The sequence below is a fragment of the Canis lupus genome, chromosome 6 (genome assembly GCF_003254725.2).
Source record: "Canis lupus dingo isolate Sandy chromosome 6, ASM325472v2, whole genome shotgun sequence".
Taxonomy (NCBI): Eukaryota; Metazoa; Chordata; class Mammalia; order Carnivora; family Canidae; genus Canis; species Canis lupus.
In genome coordinates this window covers 48,977,521-48,992,165 of record NC_064248.1, presented here as the reverse complement: position 1 = coordinate 48,992,165, position 14,645 = coordinate 48,977,521, and the positions used below count along the sequence as shown (strand labels likewise).

At 34.1% G+C, this 14,645-nt stretch overlaps 1 protein-coding gene across 1 annotated transcript in view; it reads left to right on the top strand.

Annotated features, from left to right (window-relative positions):
- Positions 1-14,645, top strand: part of SLC30A7 (solute carrier family 30 member 7) — a 90,666-nt gene that overhangs the window by 24,572 nt on the left and 51,449 nt on the right. Inside the window, exons 6-7 of the mRNA XM_025417477.3 lie at positions 6,762-6,905; positions 10,911-10,961. Of these exons, the coding sequence (XP_025273262.1) occupies positions 6,762-6,905; positions 10,911-10,961 (195 nt within the window). The remainder of the gene's footprint in view (positions 1-6,761; positions 6,906-10,910; positions 10,962-14,645) is intronic.

Here is a 14,645-nt window from a genome sequence, read left to right as displayed (position 1 = left end):
AACAGTTTTCCAAGCACCAATTATTAACCTGCCTTTTACCCCATTGAGGTAAAAGAACACTTTTAGCCTATTTTAAATTGCATTTCAAAGTTAGTTGGGCCTGTTAATTGATTTTTTCATCAGCTTGTCAAGTTGTATGAAAAATCTTTTTGGGATTTTGATTGGAAATGTTTAAAAAAATTTTTGTCTTTTACTAAATTGTCTTAGCTACTTTTTAATATTTTTATATTTTTTGGTCAGTTCATTTTTAGGTAGTTGAATGTTTTTATTACTATTAAGAATAAAAACTATTGGGGCAGCCCTGGTGGCGCAGCGGTTTAGCGCCGCCTGCAGCCCGGGGTGTGATCCTGGAGACCCGGGATCGAGTCCCACGTCGGGCTCCCTGCATGGAGCCTGCTTCTCCCTCTGCCTGTGTCTGTGCCTCTCTCTCTCTGTGTGTCTCTCATGAATAAATAAATAAATAAAATCTTAAAAAAAAAAAAAGAATAAAAACTATTATTCCTGCTTGTCTTTTTACATAAACAGGACCTCTAGCACAGTGTTGATTAGAAATACTTGGTTTGGGGACGGCTGGGTGGCTCAGCAGTTGGGCGCCTGCCTTTGGCTCAGGTCGTGATCCTGATGTGTCAGGCACCCTGCGGGGAGCCTGATTCTCCCTCTGCCTGTGTTTCTGCTCTCTCTCTCTCTCTCTCTCTCTCAGTCTGTGTCTCTCATGAATAAATAAATAAATCTTTTAAAAAAGGAAATACTTAGTTTGTATCCTTGTATCAACCTGGATGATCACCTGAGTAACTTAAAAAAAAACACTGATGCCCAGGTTTAATCCCAGAACATTTTTATCAGAACATCTGGAGGAAGACCCAAATATCAGCATGTTTTAAAGCTCTCCAGATGACTTTAATATGCATTCTTCATTAAATAAATAAAGAATGCTAGTAAAGTTTTACCATTTGGTCTAATGTTTATGGTTTGTTTTTGATGAAACTACTTTATCAAATTAAGGATATTACTTTTCCTGCATCTATTGAAGTAATCAATATTTTCCTCCTTAATTTAAAATTTGTAATTACATTGATAGATTTCTTTTAAGGAACCATCCTTAAATTTTATGGTTAAAATGTATCCATTTAGATGTGCTTTGAGGTATATGGTCCATTTTCAGTCAATTTTTTTAAATGGTGTGTGACAACTGTATACAAGAAAATGATTTGGGGGCCAATATATATATAAATAGATCTCCAGTTGCCTCAGTACCATTTGTTAAAAAGATTATTTTGACACAGCAGACTCTCCAATGAACTCAGAGCCCAAGGCAGGGCTCAATCCTGTAACCTGGAGATCATGACCTGAGCGGAAACCAAGAGTCCTACATTTAACCAACTGAGCCACCCAGGTGCCCTGCTTCTTCAGTACAATATTAAATAGAAGTGATGAGAGAAGACATTCTTTTTTTCTTGATTTTAGGATGAAAGCATTCAGTCTTTCTTCATTAAATATGTTAGCTGTGTTAGCCAGGGTTTTTCAGAAATGCCCTTTATCAGGTTGAGGAAGTTCATTTCTTCCTAGTTTACTAGGTGTTTTTATTACAAAAGGGTATTGAGTTTTGTCACAGCTTTTTTTTTTTTTTTTGAGATGATTAGTTGGTTTTTATCCTATATTCTATTAATATGGTGTATTACATTGCTTGATTTTTGGGTATTGAACCTCCTTTTCATTCTTAGGACAAATCCCATTTGGCCATGGTTGCTGTTGCTTTACTTGGTTTGCTAGTATTTTGTTGAAACTTAGTGTCTTTGTTATTAAGGAATTTTGGTCTGCAGTCTTTCTTTCTTTCTTTCTTTCTTTCTTTCTTCTTTCTTTCTTTCTTTCTTTCTTTCATTTTTAAAGATTTTGTTTATTCATGAGACACACAGAGAGAGAGAGAGAAGAGAGAGAGAGAGAGAGGCAGAGGGAAAAGCAGGCTCCCTGTAAGGAGATCAATACGGAACTCTATCCTGGACCCCGGGATCACGCCCCAAGCCAAAGGCAGTTGCTCAACCACTGCGCCACCAAAGTGTCCCTGGTCTGCAGTTTTCTTTTGGTGTCTTTGGATACCATTGGTATCAGGGTAATACTGGTCTTATGTATTGAATTGGGAAGTGTTCTCTTATTTATTTTTTTAAGAGGGTAGGTGAAGAAAAGTGTGAAGTATTGCTATTCTTTTTTTTTTTTTTTTTTAAGTATTGGTATTCTTTAAATGTTTGCTGCAGTGAAGTCATCTGGGCATGGATTTTTCTTTTTTGGAAGTTTTTAATATATTCTTTTTTTTTCTCTCTTGTTCTTCGTTTGCCTGTGATAGGTCTGTTCACATTTCTGTTTCCTCTTGATTCTGTTTCAATAATTTCTGTATTTCTAGGAATGTTTGTCCATTTGTCTATTCCATCTACATTATTTGTTTACTTGTTTATAAATGACTTTTTAAAAATTCATTCTATTTCCATAAGGTCAGCAGTAAAGACCTCTCTTTTCCCAGTTTTAGTAGTTCATGCCTTCTGTCATTTTTTTCTTGGATAGTCTAGTTAAAGGTTTATCAATTTTATTTTATTTTTTCAAAGAATTCCCTTTTGGTTTTATCATTTTTTTTCCTGTTTTTCTCTTCTCTTTAATTTTATTTCTGCTTTAATATTTTTAAATGTCTTTTCTTCTAAGTACTACTGAATTATATAATATGTAAGTTTGATATGTCATGTGTTTTCACTTCATTTTCCTCAAAGTATTTTTCATTTTCCCATGTGATTTCTTCTTTGTACCATTAATTATTTAAGAGTGTGTCTTTCATTTTTCTTCTGTTGTTGGTATCTAATTTAATTCCATTGTGATCAGATGACACTATAGGATTTTAGGTTCTTCTCAATTTATTGAGTCTCTCTTTTTTTTTTTTTTAAGATTTTATTTATTCATGAGAGAGAGAGAGAGGCAGAGACACAGGCAGAGGAAGAAGCAGGCCCCATGCAGGGAGCCCAATGCGGGACTCGATCCTGGGTCTCCAGGATCAGGCTCTGGGCTGAAGGCGGTGCTAAACCGCTGAGCCACCAGGGCTGCCCCAATTTATTGAGTCTTGTTTTATGACCTAGCATTTGGTCTGTATGGACAATAGGTGCACTTGAGAAGAATATATATTCTGTGTTCTATAGATGGTCAAGTATTCTATAGGTATCTGTTAGGTCTAATTTGTTCATAGTGTTTCAGTCTTGTTTTTTTGATCTGTCTAGTTGTCTATTTATTATTGAAAGTAGGTATTGAAGTCTCCAACTATTATTGTTGAATTATATATTTTTTTAGTCAGTTATTTTAGGTTTTGCTTCATGTATTTTTTTTTAAAGATTTTATTTATTTATTCATGAGAGACACAGAGAGGCAGAGACACAGGCAGAGGGAGAAGCAGGCTCCCCACTGAGCAGGGAGCCCACTGCAGGACTCGATCCAGGATCCGAGGATCATGCCCTGCGCCGAAGGCAGATGCTCAACCACCAGGCCACCCAGGTGTCCCTACTTCATGTATTTTGGAGCTGTGGTGTTCAGTGTAATATGGTTATAATCATTATATCTTCCAGATAGATTGAACACAGTATTATATGATGCTCTCCTTTTCTTGCAGTGATTTTTGGCTTATAGTTTGTTTTGTCTGGTGCTTTGATAACCATTCCAGCTTTTTTTTTTTTTTTTTAACTGCTTGCATGTTGTATTTTTTTCTGTCTTTTTACTTTCAACTTCTTTGTGTCTTTGACTCTAAAGTGTATCTCTTAAAAAAATAATAAAAGTGTGTCTCTTGTAGACAGAATATAACTGGGTTATATCTTTTTTAATCCTTACTGACAATTTCTGTCTTTTGATCGGGATATTTAAACAATTTACATTTCATGTTATTACTACTAAGGTTGAATTTACATCTGCCATTATAATATTTGTTTTCTATATCTTCTGTTCTTTTTGTTACTCTAGTTCCTGATTCCTATTTTTAAATACTTTCTAGTGTGCCTTTTAATTCTTTTGTTTCTTTTACTATATATTTTTTAATATTTTCAAAATTGTTGTCCTCAGGATTATTAAATAGTATCTTTAATAGTGTCTTAATTTAAAATAATTTAGTTCAGATGAATAATAATTTAGTAATACACAAAACCTTTGCTTAAATACACCTCCATGTTCACCTCCCTTCTTCATACTATTATTGTCATACAAAACATGTTTTTATGATCTCCATCAATACAGTTTTATAGTTATTACTTAATGCAGTTGTCTCTTAAAGTATATAGAAGAAATGAGTCGCAAATTTAAAAATACATTTATACTCTGTCAAAATTGCTTTTATCAGTGCTCATTATTTCTCTGTGTGGGTTGTAGTTACTGTTTAGTGTTCCTTCACTTCATTTGCAGGTAGTGTTTTTGTTTATGGGGTAATGTCTTATTTCTCATTTATTTTTAAGGGAGAGAGTTGAATTTAGAATTCTTAGTCAACTTTTTCAAACATCTTGATTTTGTTTTCCTACTGGCTTTTGACCTCCATGGTTTTTGTGGAGAAGTCACCAGTTAATCTTAAGTTCTGTTATACATGGTAAGTTATTCTTATCTTGGTGTACAACTTTCATCATCTCTTTGACATTCATCAATTTGACTACCATGTTTCTATTATATGGCTCTGTTTGAGTTTATTCTTTTGGATTTTCCTAAGTTTCTTGAATGTGTAGATTAATATTTTTCATCAAAGTTGGAGAATTTCTAACCATTATTTCTTCAGGTTTTTTTTCTTCCTGTCTCTTCTTTTTTGGGGGACTCTTAAAATGCTTAATTTGGTATACTTAGTGTTTCCACAGGCCTCTAAGGCTATGTTTATTTTTCTTAATTTTCTTCTTTTCTTCTCCTCAGAGTGGACAGTCTCTGTTGATCTGATCTATCTTCAAGTTTAAATAATTGAAACTGAGATCTTTTGTTAAGCACTTCTAGTAAATCTTTTATTTCAGTTATTATATTTCTTTAACTCTAGAATTTTCTGGTTTTTTTTTATGATTTCTCTTTATTGATATTCCATATTGGTGAGTCATTGTTATACTTTCATTCTTTAGATATGGATTTCTTTATTTCTTTGAGCATTGTATAATGGCTGATTTAAATAAAGTCTTTGTTAAGGCCAAAATCTGGGTTTCCTTCAGAAACATTTTCTGTTGGTTGCTTTTTTCCCATGTTTGTGGCATACTTTCTTTTTCTTTGCATGTCTTATAATTTCTGTTGTTGAAAACTGGACATTTTATATTATAATGACTCTGATATCATTACCTTATTCTCTCCCTTCAAAGTTTGTTGTTGCTGATACTGTTGTTTTTCTTGTTGCATGACTGTCTTGGACTAATTGCTTTCCTGCATTGTGTGGCCACTGAATTTTTAGAGCTGACTGACTCTGATAATCACCACATTGAGAATAGAGATTTTTCTAGGAAACTGCAAGTTTGGACAAAATACTAATTGTGCTCTGGAGATGCTCTTTTTAACAGAGCTTCCAAAGTCAGGTCTCTCCATTTTCTGCAGTGCTGCTGGCTTTTAGCTACTTTCAGCTGAGCTGGGCAGGAGGTGAAATGGAAATAGCCCCAAATAAAAATGGCAGAAATGGGATCCCTGGGTGGCTTAGCTGTTGGGCGCCTGCCTTTGACCCAGGGCGCGATCCTGGGGTCCCGGGATCGAGTTCCGTGTCAGACTCCTGGCATGAAGCCTGCTTCTTCCTCTGCCTGTGTCTCTGCCTCTCTCTATATACGTATATATCTATCATGAAGAAATAAATAAATGAAACCTTTAAAAAAAAAACGGCAGAAACCCTCTAGTCTTACAGAGGTTTGGTAACTTCTTAGATGGGTGCTTTTTAGTTTGTTTTCTGGTTTTGGTTTGGTTAATTATGAGTTCTGAACTGGTTGATTTTTAATGTGTCCCTTATAGTTTCTTGTTTTAGAGAGAGAGCTAATTTGCCAGTATTACCTCTCCACCATTTTGGAAGTTGATCTCCCCCTATTCACTATTTTTCATATAATGCAATGCTGGATTTGGTTTACTGGTATTTAGGATTTTTGTGAACATTAGTGATGTTTTTGAATTGGGTAGCATCCAGTCTTTTTCTTTGCTTTGGAATAGCTTGTATGTTTCTTTGATGGTTTAGTAGTTGTCAGGTCTGATAGGGACAGAGGATTGATTCTGCATTATTTTGTTGTTGTTTTAAGGATTCTACTGCTATAATGTAATTCTACTGTTCTTTTACCAAATACAGAGGCTTCCCTGCGTCTGCTGCGTCTGCCTCAAAGTGACCATATGCATACATTTTGTTTTATCTTTGATAGTATATGTAATAGTACTTTGCAAAGCTTTTGCTAAGATTTTTGTCCGTGCTCTCCACTGCTTTATCTGCAGTGCCTAGAACAGTGCCTAGAACATGTGTTCCAGATAAGTATTTCCTAATGTGAATGAATAACATTATCTAATCTCTAAATATTTCTTTGTACTTCTCACTTATTTTCATCTCCAGTAAAGTCTGCCACTTCCCTCCATACTTTCATTTCCTTCCCATACTCCATGGTAGGAACTCAGTCAGTTTTAATGAATCTATAACACTTTTTATAAGTAAATCTTTATTTAATTGAATTGCTTTTTGGAGCCAATTCTTTTCACTGATATCAGTATTATTGTAACCATTTATATGATATATTTTTAAATATTTCTTCTTACTTCTACCTACTTTTTAGGCCATGGACACAGTCATTCCCTTTTTAATGGTGTTCTGGATCAGGCCCATGGCCATGGAGATCATTGCCATAGTCATGAATTAAAACATGGTGCTGCACATAGTCATGATCATGCTCATGGACATGGACACTTTCATTCACATGGTGAGTATAGCCGAAATAGTTTCAAATGACACATTTCATATGCAGAAATTTTGTATAGATTACTTTTTTAGTTGAAGTAGTCTCTTGAAAAGGTTTTGTAATCAAAAAGGTTTTGTAATCAACTTCCTTTCTAATGAATCAGATTAAATGGTTCCCAGGGTTAGTTCATTTTTAGTATATAATGAAAATAACTCCGTATAATGCCATAGATATTGCTTTTTTTCAGTGAGTATATTGTACTATGTACCACTATTTTAAATGAGTTTCGGTGAATGAGAATTGCATTTTAGCAAATGAAAATTATAATTTTTAAAGTATGTAGGCCTTTTGTACTACTGATAGGCTTATAAAAATACAATTGAATTGGGTAGCATCCAGTCTTCAGTTTTTCAGTTTTTCACATTTTCATTGTAATTTTTGGTGAGTATCATCTGATACCTCTCTGTTTCCTTAGAAATCTTTGTATGCTGGGGCACTTGAGTGGCTCAGACAGTGGCTAAGTGTTTACCTTCAGCTCAGGTCATGATCCCAGGGTCCTGAGATCAAGCCCCACTTCTCCCTCTCCATCAGTCTCTCCCTGCCGCTTGCTCATGCTCTCTCACTCAAATAAATAAAAATCTAAAAAAAAAAAATCTTTGTATGCTACTTATATATAGCATTGAGTACTACGTCATAAGGTATTTATCAACTTAATATTTTAAAATGATATTTTAAATAATTCATGAAATTTCAATGTATAGCTTAATAAAAGCTGCTTACATACCACAGTCTGATTTATCTTTTAAAAAATTATATGTCTAAGTATTGTCTGTACCTGCCATGTAGAATCCTCAAACTTTTGGTTTGAAAATTGAAAAGGAAAAAAAATAAAATTGCAAAGGGTCTTGGAAATTGAATATTAAGTCCCTAATTTATCAGTCTCTAAAATTTACTAATTTTTGTAACTGTTACACTGATATGTTTTATTTATTACTTTTTGTTTTTACTTTAACTCCAGTATAGTTAACATATAATGTTAAATTAGTTTAAGTTGTATACTATAGTGATTCAACAATTGTATACATTATTCAGTGCTCATCAAGATAAGTGGACTTTTAATCCCCTTCTGCTGTTTCATTTATCCTCCCACCCACCTCCCCTCTGGTACCATCAGTTTATTTACTAGTTAAGAGTCTATTTTTTGGTTTGTCTCCTTTTTTTCCCTTTGTTCATTCGTTTCGTTTCTTTTTTTCTTGAAAGAGCAAGTGAGCATGGGCAAGTGGGCAGGGAGAGGCAGAGAGAGAATCTTAAGCAGGCTCCATCACTTGATGGAGCCTGATGAGAGTCTTAACCTCATGACCCTGAGATCATGACCTGAGCTGAAATCAAGAGTCGGATGTTTAATCAACTTGAGCCATCCAGGTGCCCCCATTTGTTTTGTTTCTTAAATTTTTTTCTTAATTAGTGTATGGGTAAATGACACCAGCATAAAAAAGGTTTTGTCAGTAATTCTGTTCCTATTTTCTAGCTTTATGTGTAAGTACTAAGAAATCTTAACTAGAAGAAGTTTTGTTTATAGCAGTTTCAGTCAATTCTTCGAACACCTTCAGAATTACATTCTAGAAATTACATAGTGATGTTATAAAAAATTATTTTTGATCTATAAATTGACAGTTTCATTAGCTAATCTTTGTATTGTATTAAAAAACAATTGGAAACCGTGTTGCCTACAAAAGGATTTGTTACCTAGTCAATAGAGTCATTATTTCTGTAACATTACCACCAATATTTGTAATTGACCCCTTGTTTGTTGCCCTAGAATTTTTTTTAGACCTTGAGCAGTGCATCATAGTAAGATTCTAAATAAATGAAAGGTAGCTTTTTTTGGTCAAGGGAAAGAAGGATAAGGGGCAAAGAAGAATTTATGTGACATCAGGGTACATGGAGATCATAGTAACTAGTAAAATGAAACACTAAGCTTCAAACACAAATCTGACTCTGGGGGCGCCTTGATGGCTCAATCCGTTAAGCATCTGCCTCTTGGTTTTTTTTGTCAATTGAGTGTCCCACTCTCGATTTCAGCTTGGGTCATGATCTCAGGGTCATAGGATTGAGCTCCATGTAGGACTCTTCATTCAGTGGGGAGTCTGCTGGAGATTCTCTCTTCCTCTATCCACCCTTCCTCCCTGCACTTTCTCTCTAAAATAAGTAAATAAATTTTTTTAAAAAAGGAGAAGTCTGACATCAAAATCTTCTCTTTTGCTATTATTTTTGCCTTCAGTGTATATTAGCCAATCTGAGGTACAAAAATAATAGGGCCATGATTCCATATTGCCCATAAGAGACATCATAGTCTCACCAGGAAATACGATGAGCTTCTTATTTGTTGAGATGCTGCACCGTCAGTAAAGCTAACTGATTTTTTTGTTTGCTTGGTTTAACTGCACGTATCTTAGTGACTCAAGCAGTAAAAGTTTATATATTGCTCTTGGGTTGATGGGGTAAAAGAGGGTGGCTGCTCTTTCTCATTCAATTCAGGGATCCAGGTTCCTTTTATCTCTGGGATTCTTGAGCTTTGGAATCCTCCACTGAATTCCCTGCATCTGCCTTGAGATAGAGTACATAGAAGATCATGTGGAACATTCTTATTAGCCTAGAAGTAGATTACCTGTGATATTTCTTTGCTTAATACTGTTACATATAACTCAAGGAAGTCTGGGAAATGTAGTTTAGTTTTTACCCAAAGAAGAAGAAGAAATGGGGGATAAACACCTAGCCAGTCTCTACCACAGATAACAAATTTTATGTCTGAAAGGACCTTTCAGATTTTATACATAGGTGAGAGTTATATTATTTTACATATCCATTATTATAGCAGAATGTACCTTTCCAAATAATTCTGTCAAAAATTATTGTCTTTATCTGGACCTACTACCTACAGACAAAGTCTTGCCTTGATCAGGAGCTGGATTTTTAGAACAGTTAACACTTTTGACAATCAGCATGATTTTTCCCCACCATAGCAGTGCCATATCCAGACAGAAATAATTGTGTAGCCTTAGGCTTTTATGTGTCTTCTGGCATTGTTACAGTCTGTGTCAAAGCTGTAGTAAGGATATGTCAGCTCTTTGGTACCATGGGCCAAGAACCATGACGTCAGGCAAGCTTTCTGCTAGACATATTCAGAAAACTTGTCAGTCTTCCTCATGATCTCAATATTACTGGTCTTTTATATTATTTACCAATGTTTTCTGCTTTGATGCTAAAGTATCTTCAGAGTAAGTATAGAAATTGCAGTATTTTTAAATTTTTCATCATAAAGGCAAAATTAAAAGTATTTTTATCTCTTCTGTTTGAAAAGCTTACCACATCCATCTAAAAACTATGGGAAAGGGATCCCTGGATGGATGGCTCAGCGGTTTAGCTCCTGCCTTCAGCCCAGGGCATGATCCTGGAGTCCCAGGATCAAGTCCCACATCGGGCTCCCTGCATAGAGCCTGCTTCTCCCTCTGCCTCTCTCTGTGTCTCTCATGAATAAATAAATAAAATCTTTATAAAAAATAATTAATTAAAAAAAAAAAAAAACTATGGGAAAATACTTGTTTGCCACAGTCCGGTTATCCTGGATGTTGTCCTGGCATCATTTCTTGGACTTCTTGTAACTTTCAACAGTAGATTTGTTTTGTCTGAGTTTTCCAGTTATAAAAGTAGTGTAGCAAACTGTAGTATAAGGTATGTTAGGAATAGTAAAAGGCTTTCACAATGTTTTTAATTTACTGTTTTTTATCAGATTGCTTGATATAATAATTTCCTAAATACTGTGTACCACTGATGCATTTTGAAATTGCCCATGTCTGTCTCCATTAAATTATTCTATTAAATTTAAAAAATAATTTTATAAGTCTGATGTGGCTGTATAATCATGCATCCTTCATGATATATTTGAATGAAAATTTCTCTGAATTGCAAAAATTGAATTGGGAATTGAAGATATATTTTAAAATAATTTAACTTAACTCTCTACAGATGGTCCCTCCTTAAAAGAAACAGCTGGACCCAGCAGACAGATTTTACAAGGTATGACAAGCAGTTTGTCTATTTCTCAGTTTTACGAAACAGGTTTCATTGTGTTGAGCTATCTGAAATGTTCCTTTAAGAAAAATACATAACAATATTTGTGTCTTAAAGTATTATCTTTCCTTATGACTTTGTAAATATATACTATTGGATATATTAGCATACATTCTTTTAACTGTCACTTGGCTATTTTCTTATATTTAATAATAAGATTATAATTAGAAAGTATACAACTTACCTATAAATAATACCCATGCCAATGACTATGGTAACACCGTAATAATATATTTGCCTCCATAGGATTACTAAATATTTTTTCCAAGTTCCATATTCAGTATGTATTTATATTGTGGAAAAATTTAGAGGAGAAAGTATATAATGTGTTCAGACCCTTAGAATGTATCACCAGGAGTGAACTCTAATGTAGTTGGACTTTGGATAATAATGACATATCAGTATAATTTATCACTTGTAACAAATGTACTACTTTGCTAGTGGATTCTGGCAATTTGGAATGTTATGCCCAGGACAGGGGTATATGGGAAATCTCTGTACCTTCTGCTCAGTTTTGCTATGAATGTAAAATTGCCCTGAAAAGTTAACTCTGTTATATTAATATTAGAATATACATAATGCAAAGTGAGACCTTTGTTCTATCCATAGGCATCAGATGATGATGCCTAAACAGGAGCTTACATGTCATGTAAAATGATAATTACAAAATTTTACAAGACAGAGAAAAATCAGTTTTGTCTGTGAACTATGATAGTTTCTTTCTGGGATATGAACCGATCTTTGGCTCTCAATTTCCCTTTAGACTTCATCATTCAAAGTTTCCTAATTCCCAGCACCTCACCTTCCTCCTTTTATTAACTTTTGACTTCAATCTGACTTTCTCAATAGCTTGTGATCCAAACTCTACTCTGCCTATTTTTTTCCACTATTTCTTGATATAGCTCTTGTTTCCCCACCGCCACCCACCCCCCACCACTATGAATGTGCTCCTCCATACTGAGGAGTTTATTTCCGGAGGCTTAAATATGTCTTCCAGTCACTAGTCTTCCGTTTGCAAAATATATAGATATGGTTCAGAACAGCATTTGCTGAAATAGCTTGTAATCATGCATATGTAATGCGTCTATATCCAATGCTATAAATTAGCCTTGATAATATGAGTTTATTTTTAGTTTTGGAAATCATTACAAGTTGAGGGAAGGGTGGTTAGATTTGCCTTCCTAATTATCTTTTATACAAGCTGTTAGGAAAATTACTTTATATTTTCTGAGTATCCATTAGTTTATGGTGGCTGCAGCTCAGTAGATAGCTCAAGGATGGGAAAACTGTCTGGCATTTAAAGTTTCCACGCAGATACTCATACGTGAAAACTGAGTTAACTGAATTTTTCAGTTATTTGCAGCATCTTCAGTATGACCTCTGGCTAGAATGTTTTTGGCGGTATCCTACCCAGTCTTCTAAGGCTTTCAACTTGTATGTAAGTTAAGCATATTAGTTTAGACCTCTGTCTTTACTGACTTTTCTTCTTGAAACAGTTACTAGAAAGTAAGAAGGGCTTAGGTAATTATTGATACTTGCTAATAAAGCCAGCTTTCAGGTGGGCATATAAGATGTAGTCAGGGACTTTTCAGTTAAAGAAGAATCAAGAACAAAAAATTTTTTCTTTTTCCTTTCAGTATTTAGAGCTGTTTTCATGCCTGATTCTACTAAAACAGTGACTAAAGAGTATATAGGCTTAAAATCACTTGTCACTTAAGAGTTTTGAAGTTTAGGTACCTTCAATCCACTTTGATGGGCATTTTTCTTCAGTTTTATTTTTTTCTTAACTTTTCAGTTTTTTTTTCATTTTATTTTTTTTTCAGTTTTATTTTTTAAACTTAATGTGGTCTCAGCACTTGTTAGTCTGTTTAATTCTTTGCTATTTGAAATACCATAGAAGAAGAGTTTTTTTCTGAGTATGCTTTGGCATAATATTTTTGTTAACAGGAAACAGAGCCATTTGCTTTTTGAAGAATAGTTATAAAGGTCAATAATCTATATGAATGAAAAAGTATATCAGGTACTGCGGGATGAATTATATTTGGAATAATACTTGATATAAAATTACACAGTAGTAGATGAAGTGAAGCATATTTTCCTAGAGCACATTAAGATTTTATTGGACCCAGTAATAGTCTGTTTTTAAATTATTAGAAAGTGTTTTCAAGTTTTAGTAAATCTGTGTTTTATGCCTAAATAATAAATGGTTTGTCTTTAATTGTCCAGAGAATAATGAAGAAGTAGAATAAATATAAAGTAGACATAAGCTTTTTACACATTTCTTTTCAGATAGAGTAAATGCTATTTTTGAGTGTCTTATTTTTAGTAACATGGTTTAAGTTTCACAGACATTGTTTTGCTGTACAGTAAATTTTACCTATTAGAAATATAAATGTTGAATAATTTATTGCCTTAGTTAAGTCTTTTTAAGAAATAATATATTTTAAACTTCTTGATATTTTTTAATGGTTTTTCCAGTCAATTATTAAATAGTTAATATTTAATGGGTTCTGATTCTAATCCTACTTCTGACCACAACTAGGATTCTATGCCCAATTCCAGAGGGGTGAAAAATGTACTTTCATACCAGCAATCGATTCTCTGATACCTGGAGGTCAGAGGAGCCTGGGACTGAAATTTCCAACCTCCTAATCAGATGATTGGTTCTCCTAGAAGCTAGCCCCCATCCTTAGATGGGTCCAGAAGTATATTAACATTAACAAGAGACACCTATTACTTAGGAAGTTCCAAAGATTTCCCAGAAACAAGGGTGAAGACCAAATACGTATTTCTTTTTATAAATCATAATATCACAATGGTATAGCTAGGTTTCAAGACAGAGTATCAGTATCCTACGAATTTAATATTTATATTTACTTTAAAATATTCAGATCTCTTTTCTTCCATATCAGATTCAAGCTTAGTGTATAATTTAGGTAACAAAACCTTCAGGATAATTAATAAGTATATCAAGATTTATAGAGTTACGGTCCATAGGAAATTTAGTCTCAAGCAGTAATAATTTTAATTACCAGCAGAGGGCTCTGTATGTACATGTATTTGTAGTTATAAACTGTTTCTTGAACAATTCTTTCAACCTAATTCAGTTTTACTTCTAAATCATTAATTAACTTATGGACTCTTAACCAGAGATGAATGTGCTTAAAATCAACTTACTTTTGTACTTCCTCATTTATGTTATATTAAAATATTAAGGATCATTAAGAACAGCTGTAATTTATGAATCAGATATTTTAACCCCTGGTGATTTGAAAAAGGAAAGATTATTTCAGGGCACCGGTGGCTCAGTGGTCAGGTGTCTGCCTTTGGCTAAGGTTGTGATCCCGGGGTCCTGGGATTGAGTCCCACATTGGGCTTCCTGCAGGAAGCTTGCTTCTCCCTCTGCCTGTGTCTCTGCCTCTCTCTGTGTGTCTCTCATGAATAAGTAAATGAAATCTTTGAAAAAAAAAAAAAGATTATTTCAATTCCCAGAAGTACTATTATTTCATTACTAAACACTAAACAATGCATCTACATTCTTCCCAATTTTTGGATTGGTATTTAGTTTTTTATGGATAAAATCAGGAATATAGTTCTAAGATGAGACGCCTGGGTGGCTCAGCGGTTGAG